General features: G+C 44.7%; 1 protein-coding gene across 3 annotated transcripts in view; it reads left to right on the top strand.

The window, feature by feature from the left end:
• Positions 1-16,180, top strand: part of rilpl1 (Rab interacting lysosomal protein-like 1) — a 37,770-nt gene that overhangs the window by 1,983 nt on the left and 19,607 nt on the right. For all 3 annotated transcript variants that reach the window (XM_073052003.1, XM_073052004.1, XM_073052006.1), the window contains exon 2: positions 8,292-8,442. In XM_073052003.1, coding sequence (XP_072908104.1) covers positions 8,292-8,442 — 151 coding nt within the window. The remainder of the gene's footprint in view (positions 1-8,291; positions 8,443-16,180) is intronic.

Below are 16,180 nucleotides of genomic sequence, written 5' to 3'. Positions count from 1 at the left end.
CAAACAACATGGGTGACAACAGGGCTTCGCTTCCAGATGAGTTGAACACCTATGTTTTACTATCAAAACATGGAGGAACCATCACAAACCCCCGCAGCCCCTCCCCCTGATGATCCTGTGATTTCAGTCTGAGGCTGAGCCCATGAAAAGCATCCAGCGCAGACGAGGTACCAGGCCATGTGCTAACGACTTGTGCTGATCAACTAGCTGGAGTGTTCACTGAGATCTTTAACCTCTCGCTTCGGCAGTCTGAGGTATCCACGTACTTCAAGCAGGCTTCAATGATATCGGTGCCCAAGAAGAACGAGGTAACCTGCCTCAATAACTATCATCCGGTAGCACTTGCATCCACAGTGATGAAGTGTTTTGAGAGGTTGGTGATGAATCATCAACTCCTACCTGAGAGGTGACTTGGATCCATTCCAGTTTGCCTACCAGCACAACAGGTCCACAGCAGATGCCATTTCATTGGCTCTTTACTCAACCCTGGAACATCTGGACAGTAAAGGTGCATACATCAGGATGCTCTTTATCAACTACAGCTCAGTATTCAATACTATCATCCCCTCAAAACTAGGAGTTTGCAAAGATTTGGCAAGACATCTAAAACTGACAAACTTCTATAGAGGTGTAGTGGCGAGTATGTCACAGCCGAGTATGGAAACGCCAATGCCCTTGAATGGAAAATCCTACAAAAATTAGTGAATATGGTCCAGTCCATCATGAGTAAAGCCCCCTCCACCTCTGGGCACATCTACATGATATGCTGTTCTGGGAAAGCAGCATCCATCATCAGGGACCCACACCACCCAGGACACGCTCTCTTCTCTCTGCTGCCATTAGGAAGAAGGTACAGGAGCCTCAGGGCTCAACCTCTAAGTTCAGGAACAGTCATTACCCCTCAAACATCAGGCTATTGAACCAAAGGGGATAACTTCACTTGTCCATCATCAAAATGTTCCTGCGGCCAATTGAGTCTCTTTTAAGGACTCTTCATCCCATGTTCTCGATATTTATTGTTTAGTTATTATTATTTCTTTTTGTGTTTGCACAGTTTGTAGACTTTTGCACACTGGTTGAACATCTAAGTTGGCACAGTCTTTCCAGGGTTACCCGAGGGTTCTGTTCCTGGTCATGGGCTGACTTCTGTGTAAATCAGAGTTCTGTTTCTGTACTAACCCAGTGTTTCACTCTAGGTACGTTTCCTCTGGTTCTTTCATTTCACCAAATAATTATCAGAATCAGGTTTCGTGTCACTGGCATATGTTGTGAAATTTGTTAACTTTGTGGCAGCTGTACAATGTATTACATAATAGAGAAAAAAAACTGAATTATATAGGTCATGAAATTTGTTGTTTTGCCACAGCAGTACAGTGCAATATGTAAATACTATAAATTACCATATGAAATATATATTAAAAATTAAATAAGTAATGCAAAAATAGTGAGGTCATGTTCATGGGTTCAATGTCCATTCGGAAATCTGATTGCAGAGGGGAAGAAGCTGTTCCTGAATTGTTGAGTGTGTGTTTTCAGGTTCCTGTACCTTCTCCCCAATGGTTACAGTGAGAAGAGGGCATGACCTAGGTGATGGGGTCCTTAATGATGGATGTCTGGTTCTGTCCTGCTGAGTTCCTCCAGCATTTTGTGTGTTGCTCAGAGCATGTTCCCAGAGCTCTCCCCTCCCTGGGCCAACACTGGGCAGTCATCCAACGAGAAATTAACTTGGGGAAGTTGGTTAGCAAGCGCAGGTTATTTCTGCTACTGCCCGCCCGTTTCAGTGTGATTACATGTTTGCTCCCGGCATGTGATTATAGGGTGACGCTGGCACTTGGCAGCAGCTCTCGCGTTATGTTGGGTCCCAAAATATCCTCTGACGAGGAGAAAAGTTCCTAACAGGATCACTAATTGGGTAAACACCAACGCCCAAGTGCTCTCATCTAGTGGATCGGAGCTACTTCGACATATTCCATCAGCGTCAAACATGTTAACCCAAATTAACAGGGAGAGTTGCCAAGCCTGAGTGAAGCATCTGACTGGATAAGTGTGCATCCTAGTTTGGGCCAGTCTCATGGAACTGTTTGGAAATTTGCCCAGCTAAACCTGTAAAGCTTGAAAAGATTGTAAGAGGCATAGATAGAGTAGACAAGTATTTTTTTTACCCCCCCCCCCCCAGGTGGAAATGCTGATACCAGAGGGCATGCATTGAAGATGAGAGGGGATATGAGGAGTAAGATTTTTTACTCAGTGTTGGATGCCTGGAATGTGCTGCCTGGTATGGTGGTAGGGGTAAATTCATTAGAGGCTTCTTAGAGACATTTAGATAGGCATATGAATCTGAGGAAGGTGGAATATGAGGACATTGTGTAGGTAGGAGGGATTAGTGTTTAGAAGTTTTTAAATTTACTTTTTAACCAGTTTGGCATGACATTGTGGGCTGAATGGCCTGTTCCTATGCTGGATTGTTCTACGTTGGGTCCGCTCCTGAAACAGCCCCAACATCGAGAAATGTTGATGTTAATTGTTTAATAGTTCTGCAGGGTGTCAGCTTCATTAATTGTGTGATGAAGAATTTGAGGCTTTGACTTGTTGGGAAATCTCCCCACGTGACATTCGGCAAAGTTAAACCTGGAGATTGCAGTTTACATCTCCTGTTTTCATTGGATGAGAGTCTGCAAATTATTGGCTATTCCTGGTATACGCTGCTTCCCTCCATGTTGTCACCGTCTGGTCTGAGGAATTTTTGGTCTCTTTCTCCCTGACCCCCACTGAGAAACTCAGCAGTAGAACTGCGTGACAAGGAAATTGGAGCAGGTGTTGACTGACCAACTGGTGCCCACCCCATCCTTCAGAGTTGATGACATTGCCTCAACCTCAGCTTATCTCCATCTCCAGAACCCTCGATTCCTTACAGTCCAAAGGCTTTCACCCTGGAATATACTTCCGGAGTAGCCAGCAATTCATGGGCTTTTGGAGAGGGAATCCAGGCTGAAATAGGCGATGCTTATTTGAGATTAATGTTCATTATTGAGCTGGTCAGTCATCTCCAGCTGGCACAGTAGCATAGCGGTTAGCATAATGCTTCACCGCGCCAGTGATTGGGGTTCAATTCTGCCACTGTCTGTATAGAGTTTGCTTGTCCTTCCCCTGACCACGTGGATTTTCTTTGGTTTCCCCACATTCCAAAGATGTATAGACCACAAGAGTTACGGCTCGTGCTACGTTGGTGCCATAGAAAAGTACAGCACAGAAGTTGGCCCTTCAGTCCATCTAGCCCATGTTGAGACATTTAAACTACCCACTCCCATCGACCTTCCATACCTTCCATACCTCTACTATCCAAACTTCCCTTAGACATTGACATCCAGCTCACTGACACCACTTGTGCTGGCAGCTCAATCCCCACACTCACGATCCTCCAAGTGAAAGTTTCCCCTCATATTCCCCTTAAACTTTTCACCTTTCACACTTAACCCGTGACCTCTAGTTGTAGTCTGACCCAACCGCAGTGGCAAAAGCCTGCTTACATTTACCCTGTCTCCCTCCCCCCCCCCCATTATTTTGTATACCTCTATCAAATCTCCTCTCAGTCTTCTACATTGTGGGCTGCCCCTTCAGGCTGTGTTGACACAAATTACACATTTCACTGTTACGTTTCGATGTGCATGTGACAAATAAAACTCATCTTTCATTTCTCCCCATTCCAATTTCCTTTGTCAGATCCTTGTAATATTGCTGAGTTTCTCAGTAGGGTGTGGATGAGAGGGAGCAGGGAGAAACAGGTCAATATTCACCAGACCAGAACGGTGAAAGATGGAGGGAAGCAGCATACACCAGGAATATCCAGTAATCTGCAGACTCTCATCCCATGAAAACAGGAGATGTAAACTGCAATCTCCAGGTTTAATTTTGCCAATTGTCACATGGAGAGATTTCCCAGCAAGTTAAAGCCTCAAATTCCTCATCACACAATTAAAGCAGCTGACTCCCTTTATCTCTTCTCTATCTGTATCGTATTGTGAGTTTATGGTCAGTAGTCACATGAGTGGGGGGGGCGGGCGGGGGAAGTGTGGTAAGAGCAAAGGGAATAAGTCATCCATTCATGTTTTGTTCATCCCAGTTTGTAGCTGGGGACCGACGGAGGTTGTATCTTTTGATGACTGCTCTGTAGTGCTCATTGACACTTGGGTATGCTTAAGCTTCATCGCTTCAAGACCTTGTGTTTGCTAATGAAGGATTGAATACATATCTTTGACTTTTGGAGCAATTATTATTGAGTGAGGACGCGTCATGCAAGTATTATAAATCTGTAGGGTCGTCAGCAGCGGCAGTTGTTTTGGTTTTGTTGCTACACACCTAATTAGATAATAGACATTTTATTTAGAGATACAGCGTGGTAACAGGCCCTTCTGGTCAGAACGAGCCCATGCCACCCAATTACACCTATGTGACCAATTAACCAACTAATCTGATTGTCTTTGGAATGTGGAAGGAGACCGGAGCACCTGGAGGAAACCCACGCAGTCATGGAGAGCACGTTCAAACTCTCTATAGACAGCAACGGAATTGAACCTACGTCGTTGCGCTGTTAGAGCATAACGCTAGCCGCTACACTTCCATGCTCATGGGCCTTTGGGAATGCTCAGGTAGAATTCCTGCTTGGCTCTATCTGTTGCGCCCAGGGATGGGAGTGGAAAGGAAAGGGTTCAAAAGCCAGAAAAGGATTCCTTCGGCCCTTTACCTCTTCCATTTATTCCCTCCTAGCTTCCTACTTCATCCACCACCCACCTTCTCCCTTGCCTGGTCTCACCTAACACTTGCCAGTTTGTCCTCCCACCCCCCACCCCACCAGACCAACCTTATTCTGGCATCTGCCCTCTCCTTTTCCAGTCCTGATGAAGGGTCCCAGCCCAAACTGTGGACTGTTTACTCCCCTCCATAGATGCTGCCTGAGTTGCCGATTTCCTCCAGCACGTTGTGTGCATTACACACACTATGCACTTGTACTTTGCTCATACGCAGAGCTGCTCTGTCTGTATACAGACAGCAACATGCTCTCCCCCCCTCCCCCAGTCTCCCACTCCACCCTCGTCACTAGCTGCTCACTTTCCTCCAGTCCGCTCACTCTCCAACGACCAGTCCTCCATAGCTCCAATGTCAGATCAGCGTTCTGTGTAATGGTTAGCACAGTGTTTTACAGCACCAGGATCACTGGCCAGGGTTCACTTCCCTTCGCTCTCTGTAAGGAGTTTGTATGTTCTTCTGTGTAGAATCCCTCTGGGTGCTCTGGTTTCCTCGCGCATTTCAAAGGCTTGTGGATTAGGGTTAATAAGTTGTGAGCAGGCACTGGAAGCATGGTGACACTTGCAGGCTGCCCCCAGCACATCCTCGGGCTGATGTGAATGCCGAGTTTCACTGTGTATTTCCATGTACTTGTGACACATAAAACTAATCCTCAAAAGTTCCAAGTAAACTTTATTATCAAACTGCATGCATGTCTCCATATACAACCCTGAGATTCATTTTCCTGTGGGCATACCCAGCGAACCTATGGAACAGTAACTATAACAGGATCATTGAAAGATCAGCCAGAGTGCAGAAAACAACAAACTGTGGAAATGCAAATATAAATAAATAACAAATAATGAGAGCATGGCGTAAAGAGTTCTTAAAGCGAGATCATTGGTTGTGGGAACATCTTAATGGATGGACAAGTGAGTGTAGTTATCCCTTTTTGTTCAAGAGTCTGATGATTCTGACTGGGATTTGGAGAGGGGGTGTTGAGCATATAGTTTCTCTTTATGCTGATGACTTATTACTTTTTCTTTCAAATCCGTCTACATCCTTGCCTCCAATGTTTTCACTTCTTGACCAGTTTAGCCAGTTCTCTGGATATAAACTTAATTTACATAAGAGCGAACTTTTCCCAATTAATAAAGAAGCACAAGAATTAACATTTCGTGATCTCCCTTTTAAAGTAGTCCACAATCAATTTACTTATCTTGGGATTACAGTCACAAAGAAGTTTAAAGATATCTTTCGTGAAAATTTTGCCAATCTTTCATATACTATTAAACAGAGTCTGTTACAATGGTCACCTCTATCTATGTCTTTGGTAGGTCGTATTAATGTTGTTAAAATGTATGTTCTCCCTAAACTTTTATATTTATTTCAATCAATCCCAATTTTTATTCCTAAATCTTTTTTTGATTCCTTAGACTCTATTATTTTGTCATATCTGTGGAAGAATAAGCGCTCTAGAATTAATAAAGTTTATCTCCAAAAATCTAAAAAAAGAGGGTGGCATGGCTTTACCTAACTTTCGTTTATATTATTGGGCAGCTAATATACGTTGTGCTACCTTTTGGTCTTTTTTCCATGGCCAACCCGAGTGCCCTAACTGGGTGGCAATGGAGTTGAGCTCCACTAAAGAATTATCTATCTCTGCACTTCTCGGCTCTGTACTCCCTAGTAGTTTGTCCAGATTAATAGTTAATCCTCTTGTTAGACACACTTTGCGTATATGGGCTCAGTTTAGGAAATTTTATGGTTTCCATGGTTTTTCCTTTTCTAGCCCTATCTTACATAATCACCTTTTTTTACCTACTACGTATGACTCAGCATTCCATGATTGGTATAGGAAGGGCATTAGACATTTTGAAGATCTTTTTATTGATAATCGCTTCGCTTCTTTTCAACAGCTCTCTGCTAAGTTCAATCTGCCCAATGCTCATTTATTTAGATATCTCCAAATTAGACATTTTATTACTCCTTTAATCCCTAACTTACCTGAAATGCCTGAGAAAAATGTTATGGACTTATTTCTTTCTATTAATCCACTAGGTAAAGGTTTAATATCATTCATTCGTGATAAATTAGCAGCCTTACAACGTGCCCCTGTGGATAAAATTAAAATGGCATGGGAGCATGATTTAAATACCTCCTTATCTGATGAGACTTGGGACTCGATTCTCAAATCGGTTAATTCAACCTCTCTTTGTGCTCGCCGTTGCCTTTTACAGTTGAAGATTGTTCATAGAGCCCATATGTCTAAATCTAAATTATCTCGATTTTACCCTAACGTCAGTCTACTTTGTGATAAATGCAAAAGGGGCGAGGCCTCTCTCATTCATATGTACTGGTTTTGTCCTAGCTTGGAGAAATTTTGGAAAGATGTCTTCATAACGTTATTGTATATTCTGAATCACCACCTAGAACCTAACCCTTTAATTGCTTTGTTCGGTTTCTGGGGTGAGACAGATTTACGTCTGAGTTCGACTAAGTGTCGAATATTATCTTTTGCCTCTCTCCTGGCTAGACGTTTAATCCTCCTTAGATGGAGAGATGTTGCCCCGCCCACACATGCTCAATGGCTTAACGATATTATGGCCTGCTTAGACCTTGAAAAAATTCATTATTCAGTTCTTAATTCGGATACAAAGTTCCATAAGGTCTGGGGACCTTTTATTGAGTATTTTCATAACCTTCCTCTTAACTAAGGTTTTTTTTCGGTCCCTTGCTTTCAGCTTTTTTTTTGGTAGTAGGCATTAATATCTTCTGTTGCTAAGTGTATTTACAGTTTTGGGGGTTTGATTGTCCTGATTTATATTCTCTATATTGTGTTGTGGTTGATCTGGAGTTTTTTTTTGTTGCGGGGCTTGGGGAGGATACTAATTTTACATGTCTTCAATTTGGGTGCTTTCTCAATTATCTTTCTTTGTATCATTATTATTGTATGTTTATTTTTGCACTGTATCAATGTTCTTCATTTTGATCTGGGTTTTTTTTTATCTGTAGCTATGTAGAAAATGTATAAAAAAACTAATAAGAGTCTGATGATTGAAGGGTAGTAACTGTTCCTGAACCTGGTGGTATGAGTCCTGAGGCTCTTGTACCTTCTGCCTCATGGCAGCAGCGAGAAGGGAGCTTGGCCAGGGTGGTGGGGATCTCTAATGGTTACGGTTTTCCTACGACAATGTTTCATGTAGATGTGCTCAATGGTGAGGAGGGCTTTACCTGTGATGGACTGGGCCAAATCCACGACCTTTTGTAGGATTTTCTGTTCAAGGACATTGGTGTTGCCATACCAGGCAGTGACGCAGCCAGTCAGTATACTCTCCACTACACATCTATAGAAAGCAATCTTAGACTGCACTGAAATTCCTCGTTCATGTGAAGCTCACAGTGTCGACGGGGATAACAGGTACAGTGATGGCTGGTGGGAAGTATCATTCCCTCGTGGGGGGGGTGGTCACTATGTGTGTCTGATGGCCTCTCTGTCCTGTGTTCAGGAACTGGTCCTGGTGGAGGACGTGTGGCGAGGTGAAGCACAGGATCTGTTGTCTCAGATCGCGCAGCTTCAGCAGGAGAACAAGCAGCTGATGAAGAACCTCTCCCACAAAGACAGTCATTTTACCGATGAAGACATCCTCAAGCAGGAAGGTAAAAGCTTTGGGTGGCCAGTCCACTGTTCTGTCTGGCATGTTGATATGTGCCTTCTGAAATCATAAGCAGGTTTACTTTCACCAGCATATAATATGTAAAGAGTTAAATAAGTAGTGCAAAAAAATAGAAACAAAGTAGTATGGTAGTGTTCATGGGTTCATTGTCCATTTAGAAATACGTGTCAGAGGGGAAGAAGCTGTTCCCGAGTCATTGAGTGTATGCGTTCAGGCTTCCATACCTCCTTCCTGATGGTAACAATGAGAACAAGATGTGTCCTGGGTATTGGGGGTCCTTAATGATTGATGCCACCTTTTTGAGGCATCGCTTCTTAAAGATGTCCTGGAGACTACAGAGGCTCATGCCTGTGATGGAGTTGACTAAGTTTACAACTCTCTGCAGCTTATTTTGATCCTGTGCAGTAGCCCCCCATCCCTCATACCAGATGGTGATGTAGCCAGTTAGAATGCTCTCCACGGTACATCTGTAGAAATTTGCAAGTGCCTTTGGTGACAGGCCAAGTCTTCTCAAACTCCTAATGAAATATAATCATGCTGCCTTTGTAGCTGAATCAGTATGTTGGGTGCAGGTTAGATCTTTAGAGATATTGACAACCAGGAACTTGCAATTGCTCACTGTTTCCACTTCTGATCCCTCTGAGGACTGATGTGTGTGCCCTCGTCTCACCCCTTCTGAAGTCCACAGTCACTTCTTTGGTCTTACTGACATTGAGTGCAAGCTTGTTGCACCACTCAACTAGCTGATACATCTCACTCCTGAATGCCCTCTCGTCACCATCTGAAACTCTGCCAACAATATTTGTGTTAGCAAATTTATAAATGGTATGCCTAACCACACAGTCATGAGTGTAGAGAGTAGAGCAGTGGGCTAAGCATGTATCCCTGAGTTGCGTCAGTGTTGATTGTCAGCGAAGTAGAGATGTTATTTCCGATCTGTAGATTGTGGTTTTCTGGTCAGGAAGTCAAGGATCCAGTTGCAGAGGGAGGTACAGAGGCCCAAGTTCTGGAGTTTTTCCAATCAGAACTGTAGGAGCGATGGTGTTGAACGCTGAGCTGTAGCCAATGATCAGCATCCTGACATGGGTATTAGTATTGTCCAGGTGATTCAAGGTTACATGGAGAGCCAATGAGATTGCATCCACTGTAATCCTATTGTGGTGATTGGCAAATTGCAATAGATCCAGGTCCTTGCTGAAACAGGAGTTAATTCTAGCCATGGCCAACACAAGAATACAAAATTATGAGGGGTGCAGATAGGGTAAGTGCAAGCAGGTTTTTCCCCACTGAGTAATACACAAAATGCCGGAGGAACTACTGTCCTGATGAACAGTTTTGGCCCAAAACTTTGCCGTTGACTATTTATTCCCCTCCATAGATGCTGCCTGAACTGCTGGATTCCTCTTCTATTTTGCATGTGTGGTTCTGGATTTCCAGTATCTGCAGAATCTCTTGTTTATGTTTGTCCATGAGGTTGGGTGCAGGTGGCAGGGTGGAGATGTGCCTGTACAAAAGGAGATGAAAGGTGCTCCTTCACTCGCTAGCCAGCAGGTCCCCCTTGGGCAAGGTGTAGCACCTGCTAAGCACCCCCACCCCACCCCCCGATCAGGGTCACATTAAACCGTGGGAGCAAGTGGTGGGTGGTGGTTTTGAGTAGCTGGTGCACATCACAAGTCCTGGTTATGCGACCCCGACGCCAGGCAGACAATCTCTGAAGGGTATTGATAATAGTTGGAGTTACCCGTCTTGAAAAGACACTGCCCAGAAGAAAATGGCAAACCACTTCTGTAGAAAGATTTGCCAAGAACAATCACGGTCGTGGAAAGACCGTGATCGCCCACGTTATACAACACAGCACGTAACAAACAAACGAGGTTGGGTGTGACTGGAACAGGAGGGCATGGGTTTAGGGTGAAAGGAACCTCTTCACTTGGTAGTGGTGAGAGTGTGGAACGAGCCAGCGCAAGTGGTGGTTGTGGTTTCAATTTCAACGTTTAAAAGCAGTTTGGATAGGTACATGGATGCGAGGAGTGTGGAGGGCTGTGGTCCCAGTGCAGGTCGATGGGAGCAGGCAGATTAATAACTTGGCGTGGACCGGAAGGATTGAAGGGCCTGAATCTGTGCCATAGGGTTCTATGACACTGAGTACAGTTAGAACAAAGGATTCAGAAAAAAAGTGTTAACAAAGAGCCAGTGTTGTCATACAAATGACTTTGTATAAGCAACACACACACACAATGCTGGAGGTCAGGCAATATCCATAAAAATGAATAAACAGTCAATGTTTCAGCCGACGCCCTTCTTCAGGACTGAGAAGGAAGGGGGGAAAGTGCCGGAATAAAAAGGTGGGTGGCTGTTGTGATGGAAAATAACTGGTTCTTTGAGTCTGAACAGTAGAGGCCTGGACACACACAGTTTTAACAATAAGGAATTTATTTACAAGGGGAAGTCGGGTCAACGCAAGCAACTACAATACACAGGAAGCGGTGTGGGGACAGGGTACGGTTACACAAACAAAGAACAAGGGAAAAGCACTACAACAGCTATCCCCCTTGACCTTGGATAGCTGCGGCTCCCTTACCAGGACAAACGATAGACCTTCCCAAACATAAATCAATGCACTTACCTTCAATGAGGTGGTCTGTAAGAGAGGCCGAGCCAGGGACAAGTCTCACCTTTTATAGCATGGGGCTGGGCGCGATAATCCAATTAAGGTGACCAATAATTTAGGTGTGCATTGATTAGTTGGGAGGGACCAAATGTTGATTGGCGTGTGGTGTGTCCTCCGACCAGCCAGGTGGCAGTGCATCTGTCATGTGGCCGGTATCTCTGGATACAGTGGTGGGGGGGTGGAGGATGGCTGGAAGGTGAAAGGTGAATCCAGGTGGGTGGGAAAGGTCAAGGGCTGGAGAGAAAGGAATCTGATAGAGGAGAGTAGACCACAGGAGATAGGAGTAGACCTGGGGGAAGGTGATAGCCTGGTGAGAGGTAAAAGGCAAGAGTAGGAAATAGGGGAGTGAGAGGGAGGAAGGAGAAATCGATGTTCATGCCATCAGGTTGGAGGCTACCCAGACTGAATATAAGGTGTTGTTTCTCCACCCTGAGGGTGGTCTTGTCGTGGCACAAGAGGAGGCCATAGTCCGACATATCGGAACAAGAATGGGAATTATGGTGTTTAGCCACCTTATACTTGGTGTAAAGTTGGTGTTTGTACTAAGCTCTCCGTGGGATGATGGAGACAGATTCATTGAGGAAGCGAATGGGTTAAGTGCAATAGGGAAAATTCCCGGGTTTGGGAATGAGAATTCCAATGAGGTATATTCACCCTCTTTCCCCTTCCTATTCATATTTACTGGTTGTTGTGGCATCATTCAGCCAGGTAAGCGGTGTCAAACACTCGGTCCATCCCTTCAGTTCAAATGACGGGTGACCATTCTTGCTCCGGTACACTGACTCATCACCACCTGTGATCTTTCTAACAGCGCTGGTGCCATCGGCAAATTTGAAGATGGCCTTGGAGCTGTGCTTAGCCGTACAGCCATGTGTATAGAGAGTAGAGCAAGGTCCAAGCATGCACCCATGAGGTGCTGATAGATGGTCAGCAAGGAGGAGATGTCCTCACTTCTGATGTGGAAGTTGAGTAAAAGTATGGACTATTTTCTAAATTGAGAGAAAATTCAAAAATCTGAGGTGCAAAGGTTCTGCAGGATTCCCTAAACATTAATGTGCAGGAAGACTCTGCGTTGAGAAAGGCAAATCCAATGTTAGCATTCATTTCAAGAGGACTAGAGTATAAAAGCAAGGATGTAATGTTGAAGCACTGGTGAGGCCTCACTTGGAGTATTGTGAGCAGGTTTGGGCCCCTCATCTTTGAAAGGATGTGCTGAAACTGGAGAAGGTTCAAAGGAGGTTCACAAAAATTATTCCAGGGTTGAGAGGCTTGTCATATGAGGAACATTCAATGACTCTAGGCCTGTATTCACTAGAATTCAGAAGAATGAGCACTGAGCTCATTGAAGCTTTGGACACTAACTCACTTTTTTTTAAAATATGCAGTATTTCTGTTCTTTGCACATTTTTAAAAAATCTGTTCAATACACCTTTACAAGTAATTGATTTACTTGTTTATTATTATGTTTTATTTTTTTTCTCTCTGCTAGATTATATATTGCATTGAACTGCTGCTGCTAAGTTAACAAATTTCACGTCACATGCCGGTGATAATAAACCTGATTCTGAGCTCATTGAAATCTATCGCATGTTGACAGGCCTCGATAGAGTGGATGTGGAGAGGATGTTTCCTACAGTGGGGGAGTCTAGGACCAGAGGACACAGATAGAGTGGGTGTGGAGAGGGTGTTTCCTATAGTGGGGGAGTCTAGGACCAGAGGACACAGATAGAGTGGATGTGGGGAGGATGTTTCCTGTAGTGGGGGAGTCTAGGACCAGAGGACACAGACAGAGTGGATGTGGAGAGGATGTTTCCTATGGTGAGGGAGTTAGGATCAGAGGACACAGCCTCAGAATAGAGGGGTATCCTTTTAGAATGGAGACGAGGAGAAATTTCTTTAGCCAGAGAGTCGTGAAGCTGTGGAGGCCAAGTCACTGGGTATATTTAAGGCAGAGGTTGATTAGTCAGGGCATGAAGGGGTGTGGAGAGAAGGCATGAAATTGGGGATGCAAAGGAAAATGGATCAGCCATGATGAAATGGCAGAGCAGACTCAATAAGCCAAATGGCATAATTCTGCTCCTTTATCTTATGGTCTTATGGAATGTACCGTAGAAATGGTCCAAAGAACTCATCTTCATGTTCCACTGTGCAGGTTTGGTGGTTGAACCCTCACCCGAGAACTTGAGTAATGATCCTCAAAATTGTACCAATAAAATATCACTGGTTTTGGTTATAATGTTTGCATTTGGACCGGGCTCTGTGCTGAGTTCTATGTTTGTCCCGAGGTGTCTCATTGTGGCTATTTTCCAGAGGTGTCTGGGTGTGGAAGATGTCTGCAGGCTGTTGTCAGTGCCAGGAATGTGACGTTGGGACTGAAATAGCCAGAGTGTTGAGAAGCTCTCAGCTGCAGTTCCGAGCTGTATCTGGCATTAGTATGCAGTTACATACCCACCCTCACCCCCACTGATTGACGTGCAGAATTCAGCTGGTGACTGCAGACACGGGACAGCAGGACCTGTGGAGAGAGTGGCCAGTCTTCTCTGAGTGACCCGGGTCTCTCAACACATCTAAGAGTTTCAGCTCCTGAAGCGTTGATCTCTGACCAATCTTTGACTTGTTCACTTGCTGTGTCCAAAATAGCATCAAAATACCAAAGGTCAGCTGGTGTTACCAGATGGAGCACAGCGTCCGTAAAGTTGAGCGCAGGGTCCCAGTGCATACTGATAGCCCCTCACACGTTCCTAGTGGACAAACCTTTCACTCTGACTCTCGAATCGGTTGTCACAATGTTATGCCTGACGCAGCAGTGAGATAGCTCAGCTGGGGTGTTAAAGCTCTGTGTTTTCACTGGCTGTTCAGTTACAATTGGCATTGTTTATTACTGTCACATGGACAGAGCTAGGGTGAAAAGCTTGTCTTGTGTACTGTTTGTTAGGCCTCCATCGGTCAGGGTTGACCATGGATGCTGTGTCCTAGCTGTACGATACGGAGAGCAAGCTGTTGCCCATGTAGCGAGCTCCCCCTCTCCACGCAGCTGATGGACCCATAGGAACAGCAGTAACCCATACAGTTTAGTCACAGGAGTTGCCAGTCAGTGTTGAACTCAAAGTAGGACTGCCTTAGGGACTCCAGCTCCGGACTTTTCTTCTGAGTTTACAGGTTTACCCCGCTCTCCGAAGGTAGAGCGTTCCTATGAAACCGTTCATAAGCCGAAATGGCGTAAAGCGAAGAAGCAATTACCATTAATTTATATGGGAAAATTTTGTGAGACCCAAAAAAAAAATCTACCAAATCATACCGATTAGCACATAAAACCTAAAATAACACGGACATATAGTAAAAGCAGGAATGATATGATAAATACACAGCCTATATAAAGTAGAAATAATTTATGTACAGTGTAGCTTCACTTACCAGAATCTGGAAAATTGAGCCAAAACCGCTTTGTAAAAATCGGCACTTTCACGGATGTGCACGCACCTGCCTGCGCACGGCTTCGCGGTCATGGTAGTCTTTCTCGGGGTAAACACAAGTTTAAGTGGGCGTCTTTCTTCGTGAAAGCGAAAATCCCCTTTTGGTTAGCGAAAACAGGTACTAATGTAGGTCTTTCATAAAAGTGAAATGTCGTAAAGTGAACGTTGGGAAAGCGGGGGACACTACTCCCGAAGCCTTCCTCATGAGTGGGTATAGCCACAAGGCAGCAGAGGTTTGTGATCAGTTTTCCTTCTAGATGAGCTGCCAGCCACGACTAGCGAGCCCCATCTGCCCAAAGTGACTGGTTTTAAGGTGTCAGTAACGCACCTCTGTTCCTTCTCCTGTCGGTAGAAACTGTTCTGTTGGGCTTAGCAGCTAAGCTACACGTGAAGGCCAGGAGCTAGACTTGAATGTCAAAAACTATTTGAAATGCATGCCATTGAGAGTATTTAATAGATGATAGGAGCCTGTCCATATTACCACCCTTGGCTGTAATAACTTTAAGGAGCCCCTTAATGTACATAGAGATCAGATCATTACACAGTCATTGAGGTAGAACAAGATAAAACAATTACAATGTAGAATAAAATGTAACAGTCATGGGTTTAGAGAACCGGAGTTGTAGGGAAAGATTGAATAGGTCAGGACTTTATTCCTTGAAACGTAGAAGATTGAGAGGAGATTTGATAGAAGTATATGAAGTTATGAGGGGGTAAATACAAGCAGTCTTTTTTCACTGAAGTTGGATGGGACTACAACTGGAGGTGTTGGGTTGAGGATGAAAGGTGAAAAATTTAAAGAAAACACGAGGGAAAACTTCTTCACTGAGAGGATGGTGAGAGTGTGGAACGAGCTGCCGGTATGAGTAGTGGATGCCGTTTCGATTTCAATATTTAAAAGAAGTTTTGGATATGTACATGGATGGGGCAGGGGTATGGAGGGCTGTGGTCTGAGTGCAGGTCGATGGGAGTAGGCAGTTTAAATGGTTCAGCCTGGACAAGATGGGCCCAAGGGCCTGTTTCTGTGCTGTACTATCTCTGGCAGTTACAGAGTGCGGTGCAGGCAGGAAATAAGGTGCAAGGCTATATCTGGTAACTGGGTTAGAAGATGTCTTTGAGCCTGGTGGTAGGTGCTTTCAGGCTTTTTGTATTTCTGCCCGATGGAAGAGGGGAGAAGAGGGAATATCCAGGGTGGGTGGGGATCCTTGATATTATACTGGCTGCTTTACTGAGACAATGAGAAGTGTTGAGAGAGTTCATGGGGGGGGGGGAGGAGAGGCTGGTTTCTGTCATGTGCTGAGCTAAATCCACGACACTCTGAATCTCTCTCCAGTTGCCTCTTGAATGAAAAAGGCTTTGAGCAGTGGACCCAGCAGGCAGGGAAGGCAAAGACACTGTCGGTCTCCTTTGCGCCACGACGCGCACTGTGGAGTATCTCAGCACGTAGCTGATGCTTTGAGACTTCACTGATGTGCAAAATGGGTCAGGGTCAGGAAGAGCCTTGGCATGCCCTCCTGCATAAACCAAGGAGATCGGGCCTCCATGTTCTCACAACCTGTTGATGGTACAGTGGGGAA

The sequence above is a fragment of the Hemitrygon akajei genome, chromosome 7 (assembly GCF_048418815.1).
Source record: "Hemitrygon akajei chromosome 7, sHemAka1.3, whole genome shotgun sequence".
Lineage (NCBI taxonomy): Eukaryota > Metazoa > Chordata > Chondrichthyes > Myliobatiformes > Dasyatidae > Hemitrygon > Hemitrygon akajei.
The sequence above is the reverse complement of the archived record's forward strand: the minus strand, read 5'-3'. Positions and strand labels throughout refer to the sequence as shown.